Source organism: Anoplopoma fimbria, chromosome 1 (genome assembly GCF_027596085.1).
Source record: "Anoplopoma fimbria isolate UVic2021 breed Golden Eagle Sablefish chromosome 1, Afim_UVic_2022, whole genome shotgun sequence".
NCBI lineage: Eukaryota > Metazoa > Chordata > Actinopteri > Perciformes > Anoplopomatidae > Anoplopoma > Anoplopoma fimbria.
This window is the reverse complement of record NC_072449.1, coordinates 3,984,616-4,001,769: the sequence shown is the minus strand read 5'-3', so window position 1 is coordinate 4,001,769 and position 17,154 is coordinate 3,984,616. Positions and strand designations below refer to the sequence as shown.

The 17,154-nt window shown below is 41.0% G+C and overlaps 1 protein-coding gene across 1 annotated transcript; it reads right to left on the bottom strand.

The window, feature by feature from the left end:
* Positions 1-302: 302 nt before the first annotated feature.
* farsb (phenylalanyl-tRNA synthetase subunit beta) lies at positions 303-16,268 on the bottom strand. Its single transcript, XM_054618715.1, has 18 exons — positions 16,157-16,268; positions 15,901-15,956; positions 15,175-15,329; positions 14,224-14,296; positions 13,989-14,104; positions 13,219-13,369; positions 12,321-12,429; positions 11,947-12,017; positions 11,798-11,859; positions 11,200-11,251; positions 10,955-11,016; positions 9,360-9,567; positions 8,910-8,990; positions 8,477-8,569; positions 7,683-7,800; positions 6,899-7,051; positions 1,507-1,654; positions 303-1,152 (listed from the first exon to the last, which is right to left on the bottom strand). The coding sequence occupies exons 1-18, from the start codon at positions 16,212-16,214 to the stop codon at positions 378-380; spliced, it is 2,541 nt and encodes an 846-aa protein (XP_054474690.1). The 5' UTR covers positions 16,215-16,268; the 3' UTR covers positions 303-377.
* Positions 16,269-17,154: the final 886 nt, after the last annotated feature.

The window sequence follows — 17,154 nt, the reverse complement described above, 5'->3', positions numbered from 1 at the left end:
TTATTTAATATTCTTTACTGTGTTATTACTTATTTATAATACTTGTTTTTTTACTATGTCTCTTGTTTGCTCTATCCTCTCTGCTGCTGTAATCCTGCAAATATCCCCGCTGCAGGACTAATAAAGGATTATCTTATTTTATAAAAACATGAACTAAAAAAAATAACAATTCAATAAAGATTCAAAGCTTGAGAGTTAAATGTCAGATGACTTTATTTGATGTTTTGAGGGCAAGAATATTTTGTATGGAAGCATGAACAAACGAGGGACCTGAGCTTCGTTGGAGTAGTGTTTTTTTTAAAATTATTATCTTAACCAAAAACCAGTAAAAACACCAGCTGGTACCATTCTGTTAAATTACTGCGTGTCCGTAGGATTCAGATCTTATTGAACGCGGCCACGTCCACGGACTGAACATACTCCTCGAAGGCGGTGATGGCCTCCTCCAGCAGGTCCGTGCCCACTTTGTCGTCCTCCACCACGCATCCTATCTGGAGCTTCTTGATGCCGTAGCCCACGGGGACCAGCTTGGACTGACCCCAGAGCAGCCCGTCCATGGCGACGCTGCGGACGCGCGCCTCCAGCTCGGCCATGTCCGTCTCGTCGTCCCAGGGCTTGACGTCCAGCAGGATGGAGGACTTGGCGATGAGCGCCGGCTTCTTGGACTTCTTGGCGGCGTACTCGGCGAGGCGCTGCTCCTTGATTCTGTCCGCCTCGGCGCTCTCGGCCTCGTCATCCGAGCCAAAGAGGTCAATGTCGTCGTCTTCGTCTTCTTCGTCATCGTTTGTCAGATCAGGGAGGACAAACTGTCTCTCAGCCAATGGGAGGTTGTCTCTCTCCCTCTGGAAGGTCTTGATGTGGTTGTACCAGCGTGTGAGGTGGCAGAAGGTCGCGGCGGGGGCAGAGGGGATGACGTCGAACATCGCCACGTCCGCCTGGGACGCCGCGAATCCCTCCATGTAGCTTTTGTCCGCCAGAAAATCATTGAGCGCTTTAAGGCCGGCCGCCGCGCTCACGTCACCGAACACAGTTTTAGTAGAGGTCGGACGGGAAGACGGCGCCCGAGGGGGTTCGGCCCGCGTGGGGAACTTGTGCTTGACGACTTCCTGCATGGGGACGTTGTGTGAGAGGGTGGTTTCCGCAGTGTGGCCACTGGAAGAACCAAGGCAACAGGGGATGAGTCACTGGTCTTAATTAGCATGCAGTAAATCCCCACGGCACAAGTAAAGTAAATGAAGAGCAGGCATGCATGCACACGCCCACACAGAGACGCACACCACTCACGTCACAAACACAATGGTCTCGTTCATTTTTAATTATTCTGCCTTTAGTAAAAAAAACAGCCTTGTTACTGGTGTAGAAAACACAATAGCTCCACATTATGATACTGCAAAGATCGGTCCTTTAGTTTCCTTCATGCACACTTCAACTCCTGTTATCAAATTTATCAAGCCTAATGTGGTTTTTTTTTTGTCTTTAAAGTGTATATTTTTGAGTTTAAATCACAGGAAGGGCTCGATGTCCATCTCCAGGGCGGAGCAGGGCATGGTCAGCTCGAAGCGGTTGACGACGTCCGGGTGGAGGACGCCGAGACGCCCCACGCTCTTCCCACGGACAAAGATCTCCGCGCAGCGACCGGGGAAAAAGGTGGAATCTAAAGAGAGAAGGAAAAAGAAAGAATACTTAGTGAGTATTCCAGAGTGAGAGGGAATATCTGAGATGTGTACAGGTACAAGACGGATTTAAATCAAATCCTTTGCATTTGATTGGACCGCTCAAAAAGTGGGCGAGCATTGAATGAGGCCCGATACGGAGCAACAGACGACCGTGGTTTCAGAAAATGTGTTGATGGATGGATGGACGTCATGATATTATGGTTGGTACAAGCTTATGTAATCACATTTTGTTTTACAGGAAGAAAAGTTTATTTGATTTTGATAGAAAAATACAAAGAAATTGTGTTTGTTTTTTTGGAATATAACCATGGATGTGATCTAAAAGGGTTAAAAGATACATTTTTCCATTGTGCATTTTAGCATCTACACTTGGCACTGACTGCTACTTATTTAACTCAAGCCCAGACTGTAAAGGCACCCCGCATCCTTTTGTATCATTTCTTTTTAAAAACTACAATTATCACCTCCATGAGCGTGTCTGCAATCTGTTTGTATCCTGATAACTATTTCTCACCAGTGTTACTATCCAACATGCCATCTGTTTGATCTGGATGCTTTTTGGATCAAGTTTTTGTAACTTTATAGCTACCACATACACACACTTTAAATGTATCTGCACTTGTAAAAAGCATTCATTTTTCTTTTGAGTATGGATGACTTCCTTGTCGTTGAGCTTAATCACAGAGATCATGAGTCAATCATACAGTGTGGGCGGTTCTTTGCTGCCTTTCTTGTTCCTTGATTTTTTCTCTTGATGTGTTCATCCACATTTCATCCTCCCATTAAAATCGGGCGGTGCAGTTTGTGTGTCGCAGTCGGGAGTGAACTGTCACTCCATTCCAGATGGAATAAAAAAAAAAAAGCCATTTTATGGAATAAAACCGAAATGTGAGAGAATAAAAAAAGAAAAAATCTGACACACAGACAGAAAGACAGCCTTGTCAGATATTTCACAAGATTCGAGGAGGGGGGGGTTGCCATGACAACAGCCCCCCCCACACACACACACACACAGAGACATGGCATTCTCCCATGGTGCATTGCTCCTTCCCACGCTGCCTTGCTAATGGGTTCCACAGCCCACTGCTTGGATGTTCACTCATCACTATGGATGAAGGCGAACAATACAAGTGTGTGTGTGTGTGTGTGTGTGTGTGTGTGTGTGTGTGTGTGTGTGTGTGTGTGTGTGTGTGTGTGTGTGTGTGAGAGTGTGAAGCACGGAGATTCTACCATGTATTTCAGGCGCCTGTTCTGTGTCTGTTAAGTGTATTCAGTGTATTTTAAAAAAACAATCAGCTGGATGTGTCTGCGTCGGTTCACACGTCACCTACTGGTACCAGGAGCGTGATGCCATGGCAACCATATAAATAGCTCTGGTACGTCTTAAATAACCAATCAGTCAATGAAAACCCTACACGAGAGCCAGGCCACTCTCCGCCCACTCTCCTCTCCGCCAACTTTACAGCAGAGCTCTCAGCGGAAATCAAGAGTTAGACGGTTGGATCAGATAACCAATATAACCGGCGGATGTTGCCATCGGATTTAATGCTATTTTAAAACAACTGGACGGAAAATTCACTGTTTCTTACTGGAACAACAAAAACCTGGAGTGAAACAAATGCACTTCCAGGATCTTGTTTGCAGTTTTTAAAGGCTTTTCCATGTTTAAAAGAAAACATTTCTGGGCTAAAAAAGCTGAAATATGTTGTAAATCACCGCATTACAGTCTAATTTACATAGTTTTTGCTCTCATTTCTGTTGGTTATGACAACATTGTGCTCATCAAAGTAATTGCAGAGATATTGGAAAGCAGTGACATCTTTATTTAGCAAAAAAAAACAATTAGGTAAAGAATTGGCTGCCTAGCGTGTCTGCGTCTCACAGCCCCGAGCCTATTCACATCTATTGAAGACATGCATGTCGGGAATACTTTCTTTCATTTCTAAAAAAAAAAGACAACAAATGGGCAATGTGTTACTCAAACAAGAGGATTTGGTGCATTTGTTGGGGACTATTTTCAGCTGCGGATTAATCCACATTTGTTGCAATTGTAAGTATTTACAGCAGCAGCACGCCACATGTTGGACTGAGTCACAGTGAACTATAGAGTTCACATTAAAGCTCATTGGTGTGTTTTTATTAGATTCTGAACAACAATGGAGCTCAACGGCACAAAGGAATAAGAAACATCAGGCTTTGGATACACAGATGCTACTTGTTAGTGGGTTCAATTTTTTTGCTCTTTTCATGGGGTTTTGTGGACAATAAGAAAAGTTTATCAGTAATTATTGTCATTATTTTATGGGTCACTCTTACCGCTCTTATTGCTTAATTTTTGGACCCAGCAGGTAGCTGTATTTAACAAAATAAAAGCCCCCAAAACTTACTGTACTCTTCCTTTTTCATCTCCAAACAGCAGACAGACACAGCTAGAAACTAGCCGGTGAACATAAGGAGCTTTTATCAGCTTACGAGCCAGATATTTCCCTCAGGAGTTGGCAGAGACATTAGGTGGACGAAAATATGATTAAGAATGTTTCTCTCTCTGACTACTGCATGCGTTAATAACAGGTTTGTCATATCGACCTAAAGATTATTATTGTTATTGTTTCTGCAGACCAAAAGTGGCCATGATGTGCAAGTGTATCAGTACTAACCTTAAAGAAAAAAAAACACATATAGGCCGAACACTTAAGGTCAATTCTCTTTCCTGACAAAGGGAGTACGAGCCAAGGCTCTGCATTGGACACAGTTGTTAAGTGAAACAAGGGCGTCTGTCTCTTAAGTGGTTTCTTCCTCCTCTGCTGCTCCCCTGACTCGTTATTTCATCCCTCCACCCTCCCCACCCCCCGCTGAGTGGAGGAAACTCAGCTGACACGTATTCCCTCAGCCCCCTCACAGTGATGGGGAGATAGCCTCGGTGCATGCTGCTCCACACATCCTGAAGGGTGTGTGTGTGTGTGTGTGTGTGTGTGTGTCAGGTGAGCTCTTAGGCTGGGGGGGGGGGTCACGACCTTGTAATGGGGTTAAGGACACGCTGACATATGTGATGGTGGAGGTGGAGGTGGAGGGCTAATGGTGCATAAAGCGTGGAAAGAGTGGAGCGTGTCCGTGCACTGCATTAGTGTGCACGGTGAGAGAGCGTGCTCCCTTTTAAAGAGTGCGTCTCTGCCCGTCAGATGGACAGTCGGAGCACCCGTGGGTGGGTGCTGCATGTGCCAGTCTGGGCGCCCAGCACTGCAGTGGGTGACGTGACTCCCGTGCACTCTCCCACACTGCAGACTGTACACGCTCTCATACCCGTTTTCGTGCTCACGCCCACCCCCAACCCGACGCTCTGTCGCTGTCCTGTCTCCCTCCTTCCCCTCACCCCTCTCTAGTCTCATCTCATTTCTTCTCTCATACACACTGATACCTGAGCCCATTGATTTGCAGTCGGAATGGGCCAAGACAGTAGATATCCTGCAGCGTGACCTTGGAGGATGCAAGGCAAGGGTAGACGGGGGAGAGAGGTAGATAAGATGGAGTGAGAGAGAGAGAGAGAGAGAGAGAAAGGATGGGAAGAGGAAGGACTGAGCATGGAATACAAAACTCACATGATGTATGAGAGTCCCTCTGGGAAAATGGGATGCACATTTATCATCCGGTGCAGCGTGTAGGACTCTTACATTGAACTTTTCTGATTCAGATCTTTAAATGAGATGCATCAGAAAGAAGAAACCAAACTGAGTCACACACACGCTTAACTGACGGTTAATTACAACTCCCATTTTCCAAACTATTATTGTGCCAGTCACATGTCAACACCGGTTCATGTAACGCTGCTACGACGGATACAATTAACCTCCACAGTGCGCAGTCATCTTGTTCTCCATTCGTTTTGCAAAACAGCCTTTTCAGAGTAAAGCTTGTCCAAAGTCTTACAGTCTTGGAGAGCTGATTGCAACATGACTGAGCGAGCCGTCTCACTCACGATGACTTATGAGAGAGAACTATTGAAAATGAATGTGCACTGATGAATTTCATCACTAGACACACAGTGAAGTTGTTTTAAATGAGTTTTGGCCGACAACCCAATGAACCACGAGTGCTGATGTGACATATTAGATTTTTATAGAGCAGATTATTGTACATTATTGATGCTATTTGATTTCCCCCTCATCCAGTTTTCCTGATTTATTAGAGTACGGCGACTTAACTGGTGATTTTGGAAGTAGAAGAGGAGACGCGTGAAATGTAATAGAGTGACTTATGGTTCGGAGGTGATGAAGAGCAGGTTTCCCACAGAGGGATGGAGAGGATTTTTTAAGCCTGAAGTACGTCATTTTAAAAGTGGATTCTATTTCAAATGGATTGAAAAAAAGAAAACATTGTATAGAACAAGTTGTCAAACACGTTCTACAATAAACCCTGTAAAGCTTTCCGTTAGCCTCTTAAGACTCTGAAATGTAGAAGTGATGTTCAACAACTGTCATGGCCAGTTGGAAACCTTGAAATTTGCAATTATGGCATTCATTTTAATGGGGTAAAATTTGATCTTGTATCTTTAGAGAGTAACATCTTATCAGTAAGTACTTTTTACAACATTTTGTCATAAGCAAGCTTTATGACCTGTGAGCATTGCACAGTGTGAAGTATCATTTTTATGGATTATTTATAATTTATAATCTCACTCACAGTATGACGTTACCAGATAGCAGAGGTCCATCAGTTTGGGCTTCAGAAATAACATTTATTTCACATTTTATTCCCTTATCATTTGAAAATCTTTGTGTTTTTATGCAAATTACCACTATATTTGACTTAAACAAAGTAAAAGGAAATAGTTGATTATAGTAATGTTTTAGTTCTTGAGCTATATCTTAAATATTCTGATAAATAATTGAAAAAAAAAAAAACCCGTGAAATTTCCTTTGGCAATCATAATATCAAAATTTCATATCATGACATCCCTTATTGCATGTCATTGCCATGGAAACTGTTCTGGTAACATCACGATATCGCGGCTAGTGATGGACTGGATTTACATACAATCCCTTTAACCTCACATGACCCAGATTTATTTGTTCACCAGCTTGGCCAGTAAATAATTCTAAATGATGGGGGTTGAAATCACTGGGATTTTCTCCTCCCCGTTTATAATCCACATATTTACAGCCAACGCTGGCTCTGAAGTATGCTCCTATAGACCCGATTGTTGGTTTCCTCTCGAGGTTTCTTACCGTCTGAAGCCTGGATGTGGTATCCGTCCCCGCGGGCCGGCTTCACATCCAGGAGCTGCATGGTCCGGTCCAGCAGGCCGTGGATCACCTCGAAGCCGGGGCTCTTGTTGTAGTAAACGGCACAGAAACGCCGGCTGTTCCTCGCCCCGACATCTGGACGGTGGGAGGAGGAAGAGGAGGGAGAGTTAGGGACATTGAGAACAGAGATATATCAATAAATTACTAATAAATCAAGTCAGTATTGGGTTTGTATTTCAAATATATCTGCCATTTGATGAAAATAGGCTTTTTTTAAGCTTATTTTCTTACATTTATTGAGAAATGTATCAAAATGAGGCATCTATAATAAGCTCTTAAACTAAAATGTATTATATTTAGATATCTTGTTCAGATTTGTGTAACAATTATTTCCAACCAAAAGTTTTAACATCCTGGTATCTGAATGACATTTCAGAGACTTTTCCACCCAAATAAACAAGAAACTGGGAAATTTGTTATTTAAAATGACCATTGTCACATTAATAATAATAATAATAATAATCTGTATTTATATAGCACATTTTATACAGACTATGTAGCTCAAAGTGCTGCACATACAAAATGTAATTAAATAAAAAATATAATAAATGAATGAAAGCAGAAAATTCACATTTTTAGTACAATAAAAGAAATTCAACAGACAAAAAACATCTCCATCAGCTATCTCTCAGTCAGTTTAAGGGTGTGTTCGGTACAGTGTGTTATGCAAGACGTAATTCTTTTTCCATCACTTGCAGACGCCCACCTTTGGTGTCGTCCTTTAGCACCACGTCAGATATCTCAAACAGCTTGAGGGGAAGGGGCATCTTCCTGTTGGCAGCTATGGTCTTCAGCAGGCCGGGCAGCAAGGTTGTGCGCGCCACCTGGTGGTGACAAACAGTGGTGAAGTTAAATAAGCACCAACAACCTTTCAGAGAGGATAAGAGCGCCCTCTTCTGGAGAAATAACACAACAACTCACAAGAGTGTGGGAACATCTGACACTTAGTTTCTGGTTTGGAGTTTTTAAAACATTCCTGCATGAATGTCTCTCCTTATTTTAAAAACTTCCTCAAGTGTTTTAAAGGCATTTTTGAATGGGAAAAAGTAACCTCAGTAACAAAGAAGTATAATTTACTCGATCCAATGCATACAGGGGTTTCCGAAAATGTTGAAAATGATGTTGTTTGACATTAGCAATGTGATTTGTCAGATGGCACAGAATTTCTTTAGAATATCCGGCTAAGCACTCAGAATATAAAACAAATTTACCAAATGTATGGGTAATATGGACAATAAATAAACTAAAGTAAAACTCTTACTCATCCTCTTCTGAACTACCACATTTTTAGAGTCACAGGCCTTTAGATTACCATCTTTTCTCAAGACAAATTACAGATGCATGGGTTTTTTCTCTACCAAATTATGGATGAGGTAGATGACTAAGTCAATAAATGTATTTATTTTTCCTCCTGGTTCAAACAATCCTGCTGAGGTGACAGTGCTGCTTTACATCTGACACATTAAAGCATTGTAGAGTTTTATTTATATTCTTCTTTACCTGGAACTCCGCCGTCTTGGGGTTGGCGATGTGAATCGCTCCGGTCTCTGAGATCTTCTTTCCAAGCTTGTCTGCTATATCTTCTTTAGAACACTACAGGAAGAGAGGGAGGAAATACCTTTGAGACATTTTCACTGACTCCTTTTGGGATAATGCTACATGCTAATGTTTATCATGTAATCAACAGTACTGTAACAGTGGAGTGATAAAGTTAAGGAGCTCAGTAATGCCTGTTATACAGCAGTAGTTTCCCAAAGTTTGCTAACATTAGTCACCATAAGCTACTTCTCATTCCAGACAAAATATGGCTGGAGCAGCAAAAACCCCAGAGGCTGAGTTTTACTGCTTATGTATTCAGCTTTTCATGTATAAGAGGAAGACTGTGTTTTTTCTTCCCCTCAGAAACATGTGTGTCTTTATGTCTTCTTCTTACTAGGGCAAAGGTGAGGGCCTCCGTGAATCCAGCAGCTGCCAGGTCTTGTCTCAGCAGCTCTGTCAGCTTATTCACTGGGAACTGTCAACATAAAAGCAAAATATATATTAGATGCAGTGATCTAAGTGTGTGTTTGTGTCCCAGTTCCATGATATTTGGTCACACACAGGAGGAGGAGGAGAGAGGATGGAGGGACACACAGAACACAAGACACACACGTCGCCATGAACGGATGATTTGATCAAAAACTAACAGGAACAAAAGGGGGAGGAAGGTTTTAAAAAGATTAAAAGTACAAAATGTCAAATGTTTTTTTACTAGGGAATGTTTTTATACAACATATAACACACAGCTTTTGGTCAGTGATCTAACACACACACACTTTGGTGTGTCTGAGCCACACACACCACATGCACTCACACACACACACACACACACACACACACACACCTGATTGGCGATGGTGTAGGTGCGTGGCGTGGTGTAGGGGATGTTGTTGAATCCAAAAGCCATGGCGGCGTCCTCCATGATGTCACAGGCGTGGATGACGTCGGAGCGAGTGGGCGGGATCTCGACTTCGATCTCGTCGCCAACGCCTGTGACCTCGGAGCGCAGGCACATCTTGGTCAGCAGCTGGGCGATTTTCTCCGTTGACTCGCTGTCGGGAGGAAAAAAAAACAAAAAACGCTGGTCATTAAAACAGGGACTTGTCAAGTTTCTGACATGTTCTAAATTAAATTAAAATGGTTACAAGTAATGCGGCATTTAGATGAAATCAGATGATGGATAACAAAAAAGACAAAATGGCAGGACGGCAAAATGAAACACGCATGGCAAAATGTTGCTTAATGTCTTGTTTTTGATTTAATTAAAGATAATGAAAATAATTATTTTATGAAATTATTGTAATAATGGATGTTGCTATAAAATGCAGCTTTCTCTCAATATTCTAAACTTAAACAACTTGTCCCTTCCTCTCTGCACAAGTGTTTTACACACAAATATTTTTCCAACCTCTTCTTTTAAATGCCCTTAATTTAAATGTAGTAAGTATTAGTACTATGGATGGCAAAGTCTACCGTTACAGTTACCTTTGGTATGCATGAAGCCTAAAGTTTATTAATTATGAAAATCCTCTCACTCTGTTGGCTGCCTCTGTGTCTTTATGCAGGTTGCGGTCACATCGTCTGCTGTACCAGAAACACAACATCTCCTGCATAGGCTCGTACTTTCTCGTCTAGTTTCTCCAGGACTGTCACGTCCTCTTAACCACATCCCATTGAGGTCATGAACCGCTTTGCTTTAGCAGAACGTTTATAGGTCAAACTTCATGTCAAACTTTTCCGTCTTTGTTTCTATCACACAGTGCAGCGCTGCTCTGATCACACATTTTTGGCCGATATTGGGTATTGTTTTGGGTCCCCTAACAACACTACTTAAACTGCAACATCTGTTGTGTTTTTGTCTGATGATTTCAAGCATCAGTACTTGAAGCTCCGCAGTGTAAAATCCCTTCTTTTTTCTTATTTTGCTGTCATTTTTGTGAATAAAACTCATCTTCACACAGAACAGTACAGGGAGCATTATATAGCCATCAATTAGGCAAATTAGCATATCTCACAAACACCTATTTGTGCAGTTAAATAAGTTTGCTGCATTTGATTTGGAAAACTTCTCAGAAAAAAAAGAGAGGTGTGAGATAAGAGTCTAAAGAAGTTCTTCATGAAGTAACAATGTAATCTGTTACTGCAGGGCAACAACAAATACTATAACTATAAAAGTTTATCTGTATTGACTCTGTCTCAGAGAGGTGTTGAATCAGCACTCTAGTTAGTAGTGATACTGTTTTTAAGAGTGCAATAAGTTGAGAGTTGATTCTAATATTCTGTCATCCTCATATAAAAGGAACATTGGAAGCTTTACAAAGAAAAGCTTTCTTTCAGAGCTCATCGTTTTAGATAGTACAGGTTTACCCAATCAAGCTAGTAAGGCTCCTTCCATATCTTCTTCTTTTCTATTATACAGAGTAAATCCCAATGACTCACTTGATGCCAACTTTTCTGTTGATGAACTCGCTGGACAACTTCTCCTTCCTGTAAGCGAGCTCCTAAAGAACCAACCAGGAAACAACAGCAGAGAATCAGGAGACAGTAGAAGGAATCCACGCCACATTATAGTGTCAAGAGACAACTCCTTCTCCTAACTTCATTATGATAAGTTAAGCAAAATCATTTTCTGTATGCAACTTAAAAGAGGACAAGGCTCAAGATGATTGTAGTGAATACATTACTGGGTATTTGCAGGTCTTTCCGTCTGGGTACACAACCTCAGCCTCCTCCACCCTGAAAGAGCAAGAAACAGAAGAACATATTACCCTCACTGTAATACTCTCATACTCCAGTTAATTCTTGTTTTTTATGATGGAATTGTGTATATTTCCATCACTTAAGATGAAGAGAATAAACCAGTATCTTGAACAAATGACACAAAACCTTTATAAAAGAAATGAAGGATAAATAGTCTGGTAATATTTAGATTTTAAGTAATTCATGTTATTTATAGTTGGGTAATGCCGGCCCATATGTCAGGTTGTTTGAAGATGAAAAGCAAAGAAATGCACTATGAAATGATGAACAAAATAATGCCATGAAACAAAAAGGCTTCCAGCTAAAATGAAAAAGTGAATTCCAAGATAAAGAAAAATGCCTTATTAAATATAATGTAACCTAGTCTGTAAACCTAGTCCACAGAGAGCGGTGCATCTTTGAGTTCCTGCTCAACAGATACATCAACATGTTTCACAATTACCAGATGTCATCCTCATGTTTAACCCCAAAATGCTGACGTAAATCCCAGCTATCGTCTGTCTCCACGGAGACATGACTTACGTGAAAGGTTGAGCACAATACTCGCTGAACATGGTCACCATCATGTCCAACACGATCTTTGCCTGGAGAGAAGAAGAGAACAAGTTGAAGTCAGTTTTGTTTACTGAACAACACTTTAATAGGTTTTCTCCGTTCTCCTCTTTTCGTACCTTGGTCAGGTCTGTGGCCGTGCACTCAACAAAGACGTTCTTCGTCTTCAGGGAGATTTTTGTATGGTCACCTGGGGAAACAAAAAAGATATTTAACATCATAAGACTAGTTTACATTTTATTATCTTGTAATTCACTTTTCATTTTAACATTAGCTCATGCTTTCTAATTGTTATTTTCCTTGTTACTTTTATTTATTTAAATTTATTTAGGTTTTAAAAGCCTGAAACTATGTAATTGTGCCTGATGGTAAGTCAGACATCTGATATTTCTGTTTGTCAGATGTCTCACAATTGTATCTATTGTGTCTAACATAGACAACAAAATAAATCCAGAAATAAAGCCAGACACATGAAGTCAGAGACAGAGCTCACCGTTGATGATGGGAGGCATGGACAGGACGATACCATTGCTGTCGTAGATGACGGGGTACAAAGGCTTGTCCTCAATAATGTGAAGGAAATGCTTCAGGTGGCTGTCTGTCTGTATGAGTCACAAGAAACAACAACAGGTTAGCGCCGCTCGATCAGAGAAACTGCTCTTCTAACCAACGTCTAAGGATGAGCCCCGAAACTTCAACAAATGCTCACGAGCGATGGTTCTAAATTAGAAAAAATGGAATATTGACATGGTCCGAAGTAAACTGTTCTACTATCCGTTCTTTAGAAATAACAGAGTGAGATCTCTACGGGAAAATAGCAGCGTTGCAAACCTCCTCTCTCTGTGCCTATCTTTGCACGAGAAGGCAGAGAGAACACAAAGATCCAAAGTGAGGCTACATGTTCCTCCAGGAGATGCTGAGAACTCTCGTTGTCTCAAACACAATGAAACCCTCACAAGTTAAGGGAGGAAACAGCAGCAGTTCATCACAACATCTGGACAACAAGCAGAACATCAGTCTGCAGACATGCTCAGTTTTCTACTGTTTGGAGATCAGCCGTCCAGCCTCGTCCACTGCGGCTAACGTTAGCGATGCTTACGTTTGGTAATAACAATAAGCTGATAAATGAAAGCTAATCACAATTGTTTAGCTGTGAATGTATTTTGTAAAATATTTTGGAACTTCTTGTATTGCTGCAAAAGAAAGACTATTTGTTTACATACAAAAATAATAAAGCAATGTTGATTCTTTTTTTAATTAATTGTCTTTTTTCTGACAAAATAATCAAAAGAACCAATAAAAGTATCGATAAGGAACCGATAAGCAGCGTTTATAAGAATACTAGTTCCGATAAAATCCTGTTGATACCCATCCATTCCAGCGTCCTTCACCTTGTAGAGGCTCATGAGCTGGGTGGCCGTGTACTCTTTGCTCTGGTTGAGGGGTTTGAAGCTGATGTCTCCCGGAGGTTTGGCCGTGTACGTGAAAGGACCGGAGACGGTGTCCAGGTCATGAGTCCCGATGGCCACCAGGCTCCTCTTCCTGCACGGACAGTGTAAAAGGAGAGTTTTGTCTTAACAACGATGCCTATAAAATGACAATCATTGTGTGGGTTTAGTGCCATAGTATGAGCAGGGTAACAATGGAGTTCTATGGCATGGAGAAATATGCAAAATATAAATTTGGCTACACATAATAAACTTCAGTGGGATAAGTTCACTGTTGCTTTTGGTCTCATCCAATAACACAAGCACTGTCGTTTAAACAGTAACATTTTCACCCTACTTAATAGTTAGGAAAGCATTATTTATCTGACATTTATCACAGTTTCTTTTCTAACAGGGTCACTTAAAACTTCAAAAGAAAGCCACCCTGAATATTGCTGATATTAAACCCTAAAGCTTGCACTCTGTTGCCACCTCATTTTGGTACACGTGTTCTGTAAAACAAATGTGAGCTGCAACATCTCAGAAAACGCCACACTGCTGGGGTGCTTCCAGTGGATTGTTCAAAGCAAAGTGCTGGAAACAAATCCAGCTTGTACAAGGCAGGTGGAATTATACAAGTGGTAGTAGCCAAATTTCCTGCAGCTACTTCTAAATAACTGCTTAATAATTAACAGAAGGTACTCTGTTGTTCTTGGTGTAGCAGCTATTCTGACCTGCAGACGTTGTGGTGGAGTTTGTCCTGCAGCTCGATGAAGCTGTCGTAGCGCTCCTGTGTGAAGGTGATGTTCCTCAACACCGCTGCCACGGCGTGGGGTCGCACTGCCGCCGTCTGCATGGATCAAATGGCAATGAACTATGGTTACCATGGTGATACACACATGTATTTGATTCTTGAGGCCACAAACTGCTAGTTTGCCAGTAAAAAAAAACATTAAAGTCATCACCCACCTCCTTAGTAATAATCAGCCTCTGGGGCTCCCCGCTGACGGGGCTAACTCGTCTGTAGCGAGGTGCCTCCAACCTGCAACACAAACACAATCTCTATAGCAACAGTGAGGCAAGCATGCTTTAACTTCACACATTATGGAGAAGCAGCTTGGATTTAGAGATACTAGAAGGAACTTTTAATATGTGTGGAGTTTGGCGGCCTTTCTCGACAAAAGTGGTAGTGTTTCCCAGCACCAGAGTCCCTTTAGAAAACCTCTCGTTTTAGTGCAGCAGGGTCCGACAGCCTCGCTAAGTCCTGGTTCTGGTTGGAGGCTCCGCTGGAGTCTGAGCTGAAGGAGTTTCTGGAGAACCTGCATCATTTCATCTTGTTTTCGACCAGATGGCACAGATGACGAGCTTTAAGAACAACTACATTTTCTCCCTGATGGTCTCGTTTACTGATGAAGGTCACATAGAGGCATCAGTATTGAATTGAAACTGATTCACAACCAGTTAAAAGTTCCTCCCAGTAACTATAACCAAGCTTGACACAACTATAAACACACTGTCATCCATAAGAATGTTTTAAACCCACCATCCATTAACATACAGTACCAGTCAAAAGTTTGGACACACCTTCTCATTCAACTACTTTGAAGAATCTAAAATATAAAACATATTCTGGTTTGTTGAGCATTTGTTTGTTTACCACATAATTCCATATGTGTTCCTTCATAGTTTGGATGTCTTCAATATTAATCTACAATGTAGAAAAAAAAGAAAGGAAAAAAAAGAAAGAAAAACCATTGAATGAGAAGGTGCGTCCAAACTTTTCACTGGTACTGTATCCATCCCCCTTTCTTTGAAAAAGGACGCTGAATTACGCTGCCATGCATCTCTGTTGCGTCCCGGCCAAATGAAACTGGTCAACCTTTTGCATGCACACCACAGCAGCGTATGCACACCACTCACTTGTTCTTGAAGACCTGCAGTCCACGGACCAGGCCCTCCAGACACAGCAGGTCATAGCGGTTGGCTGGTACGTCGATCTTGTACAGGATGACATCAGACGCCCCTGAGGCCTTGGAGTCACCCTGCTCTCGGCTGATTATCTCCTTCTCTGAGGTCTGGGGATGAAAACAAAGAGTGTCAGCTGTTACATGTCACAGCTCAGAGGATGTGGGGTGGTTTGATACCCGGCTTCGGCAGTCGATGTGTCCTTGGGCAAGACACTTAACCCCAAGTTGCTCCTGAAGGCTTGCCATCGGTGTGGACTGGATGTTGCATGAATGTTAGTTAGAGTCTGATGGTGGCACCTTGCATGGTAGCCTGTCATCAGTGTGTGAATGGGTGAATGATATGTAATATACTACTGACTGTAAGTCGCTTTGCTAAATGACTGTAATGTAATGTAATGTTTCTCACCCAAATGCATAAGCAGACATATGTGAAGTTTGCAGATGCATTTTCTTTTAACCCTTTCATGCATAGAGTTGCATGTTGTTTTCTTGTATATATGCATGGGTTTTGATGGCATAGTTGCACATCAGCGCTATTATAGTGGCTGATGTGCAACTATGCCATCAAAACCCATGCATATACAAGAAAACAACATTTGAATAGCTGTCCACTGTAGTGACCTCAATGCATGAAAGGGTTAATTATCTATTTATGTTGCTTATTTTTTTTTAAACTCACAATTTCATCCAGCTCCAGACCAAATTCAAAGCACAGCTCGTCAAACTCCTCATCAGCTGAAAAAAAAAAGAAACAAACATTTAGTGCAAAGACCATCTTGATACATTGTATCTATTCTAATGACAGGGGAAATGATGCAATCACGTGTTTCCAGGCAGTGTTCTGACTTCCTGGGTCTTTTTTAGAGCCAAATATACATTTAATATCCATGCAGATCATTTATCAACTACTTGAGTATGATATAAACATGACTTACTGTATGTTCTGCCCAAAGCTTTGAACAGAAGATCTCTTTTCACTCCGACAGTCGGCATGCTGGCTGCTAATCCTCCTCAGCAGTGAGGCAGAGAAAGGACCCTCCAGCCGGCTGTAGCTGTCTGCAGCGGTGCCTGAGTGAAAAGCAGTTCAATTAGAAAAGAAACTAATTATTTGTGGGTTTTCAATGTTTGCATTTGTGACAAATGCTATAAATTCCATCCAAAAAGAGGTCTCTTGTCTTCACCACATGTATGAGATATTAACCAGACTAATTACCATGACTTGCTTCCCATTGTTTATTAAGAGAACACAGCTGTATCATATTAATGAGTTCTGAATGGATATATTTTTATTTAATTGAACTAATGTAACCTTTATTTTTCTATTTATTTGTTGTTGCATTTTTATCTAGTATTTTTTTTTATAATTAATAAATATTTTTTAATGACAAACAATGATATCAATCTGTTTACCTTGTTCGACAGCTTTAGAAGAATTGAAGTAAACCTTTGTTTATCTATTTATTTGTTGTTGCATTTTTATCTAGTATTTTTTTTATAATTAATAAATATTTTTTAATGACAAACAATGATATCAAATACAGGCAGAGGTGGAATGTAACCAAATACATTTATTCAAGTACTGTACTTAAGTACACATTTGAGGTAGTTGTACTCTACTTGAGTATTTCCCTTATATGCAACCTTATACTTCTACTGCACTACATCTCAGAGTAAATATTGTACTGTTTACCTTGTTCGACAGCTTTAGAAGAATTGAAGTAAACCTTTGTTTATCTATTTATTTGTTGTTGCATTTTTATGTATTTTTTTTTACAATTAATATATTTTTTTTAATGATAACTAATGACAAACAATGATATCAAATACAGGCAGAGGTGGAATGTAACCAAATACATTCACTCAAGTACTGTACTTAAGTACACATTTGAGGTAGTTGTACTCTACTTGAGTATTTACCTTTTATGAAACTTTA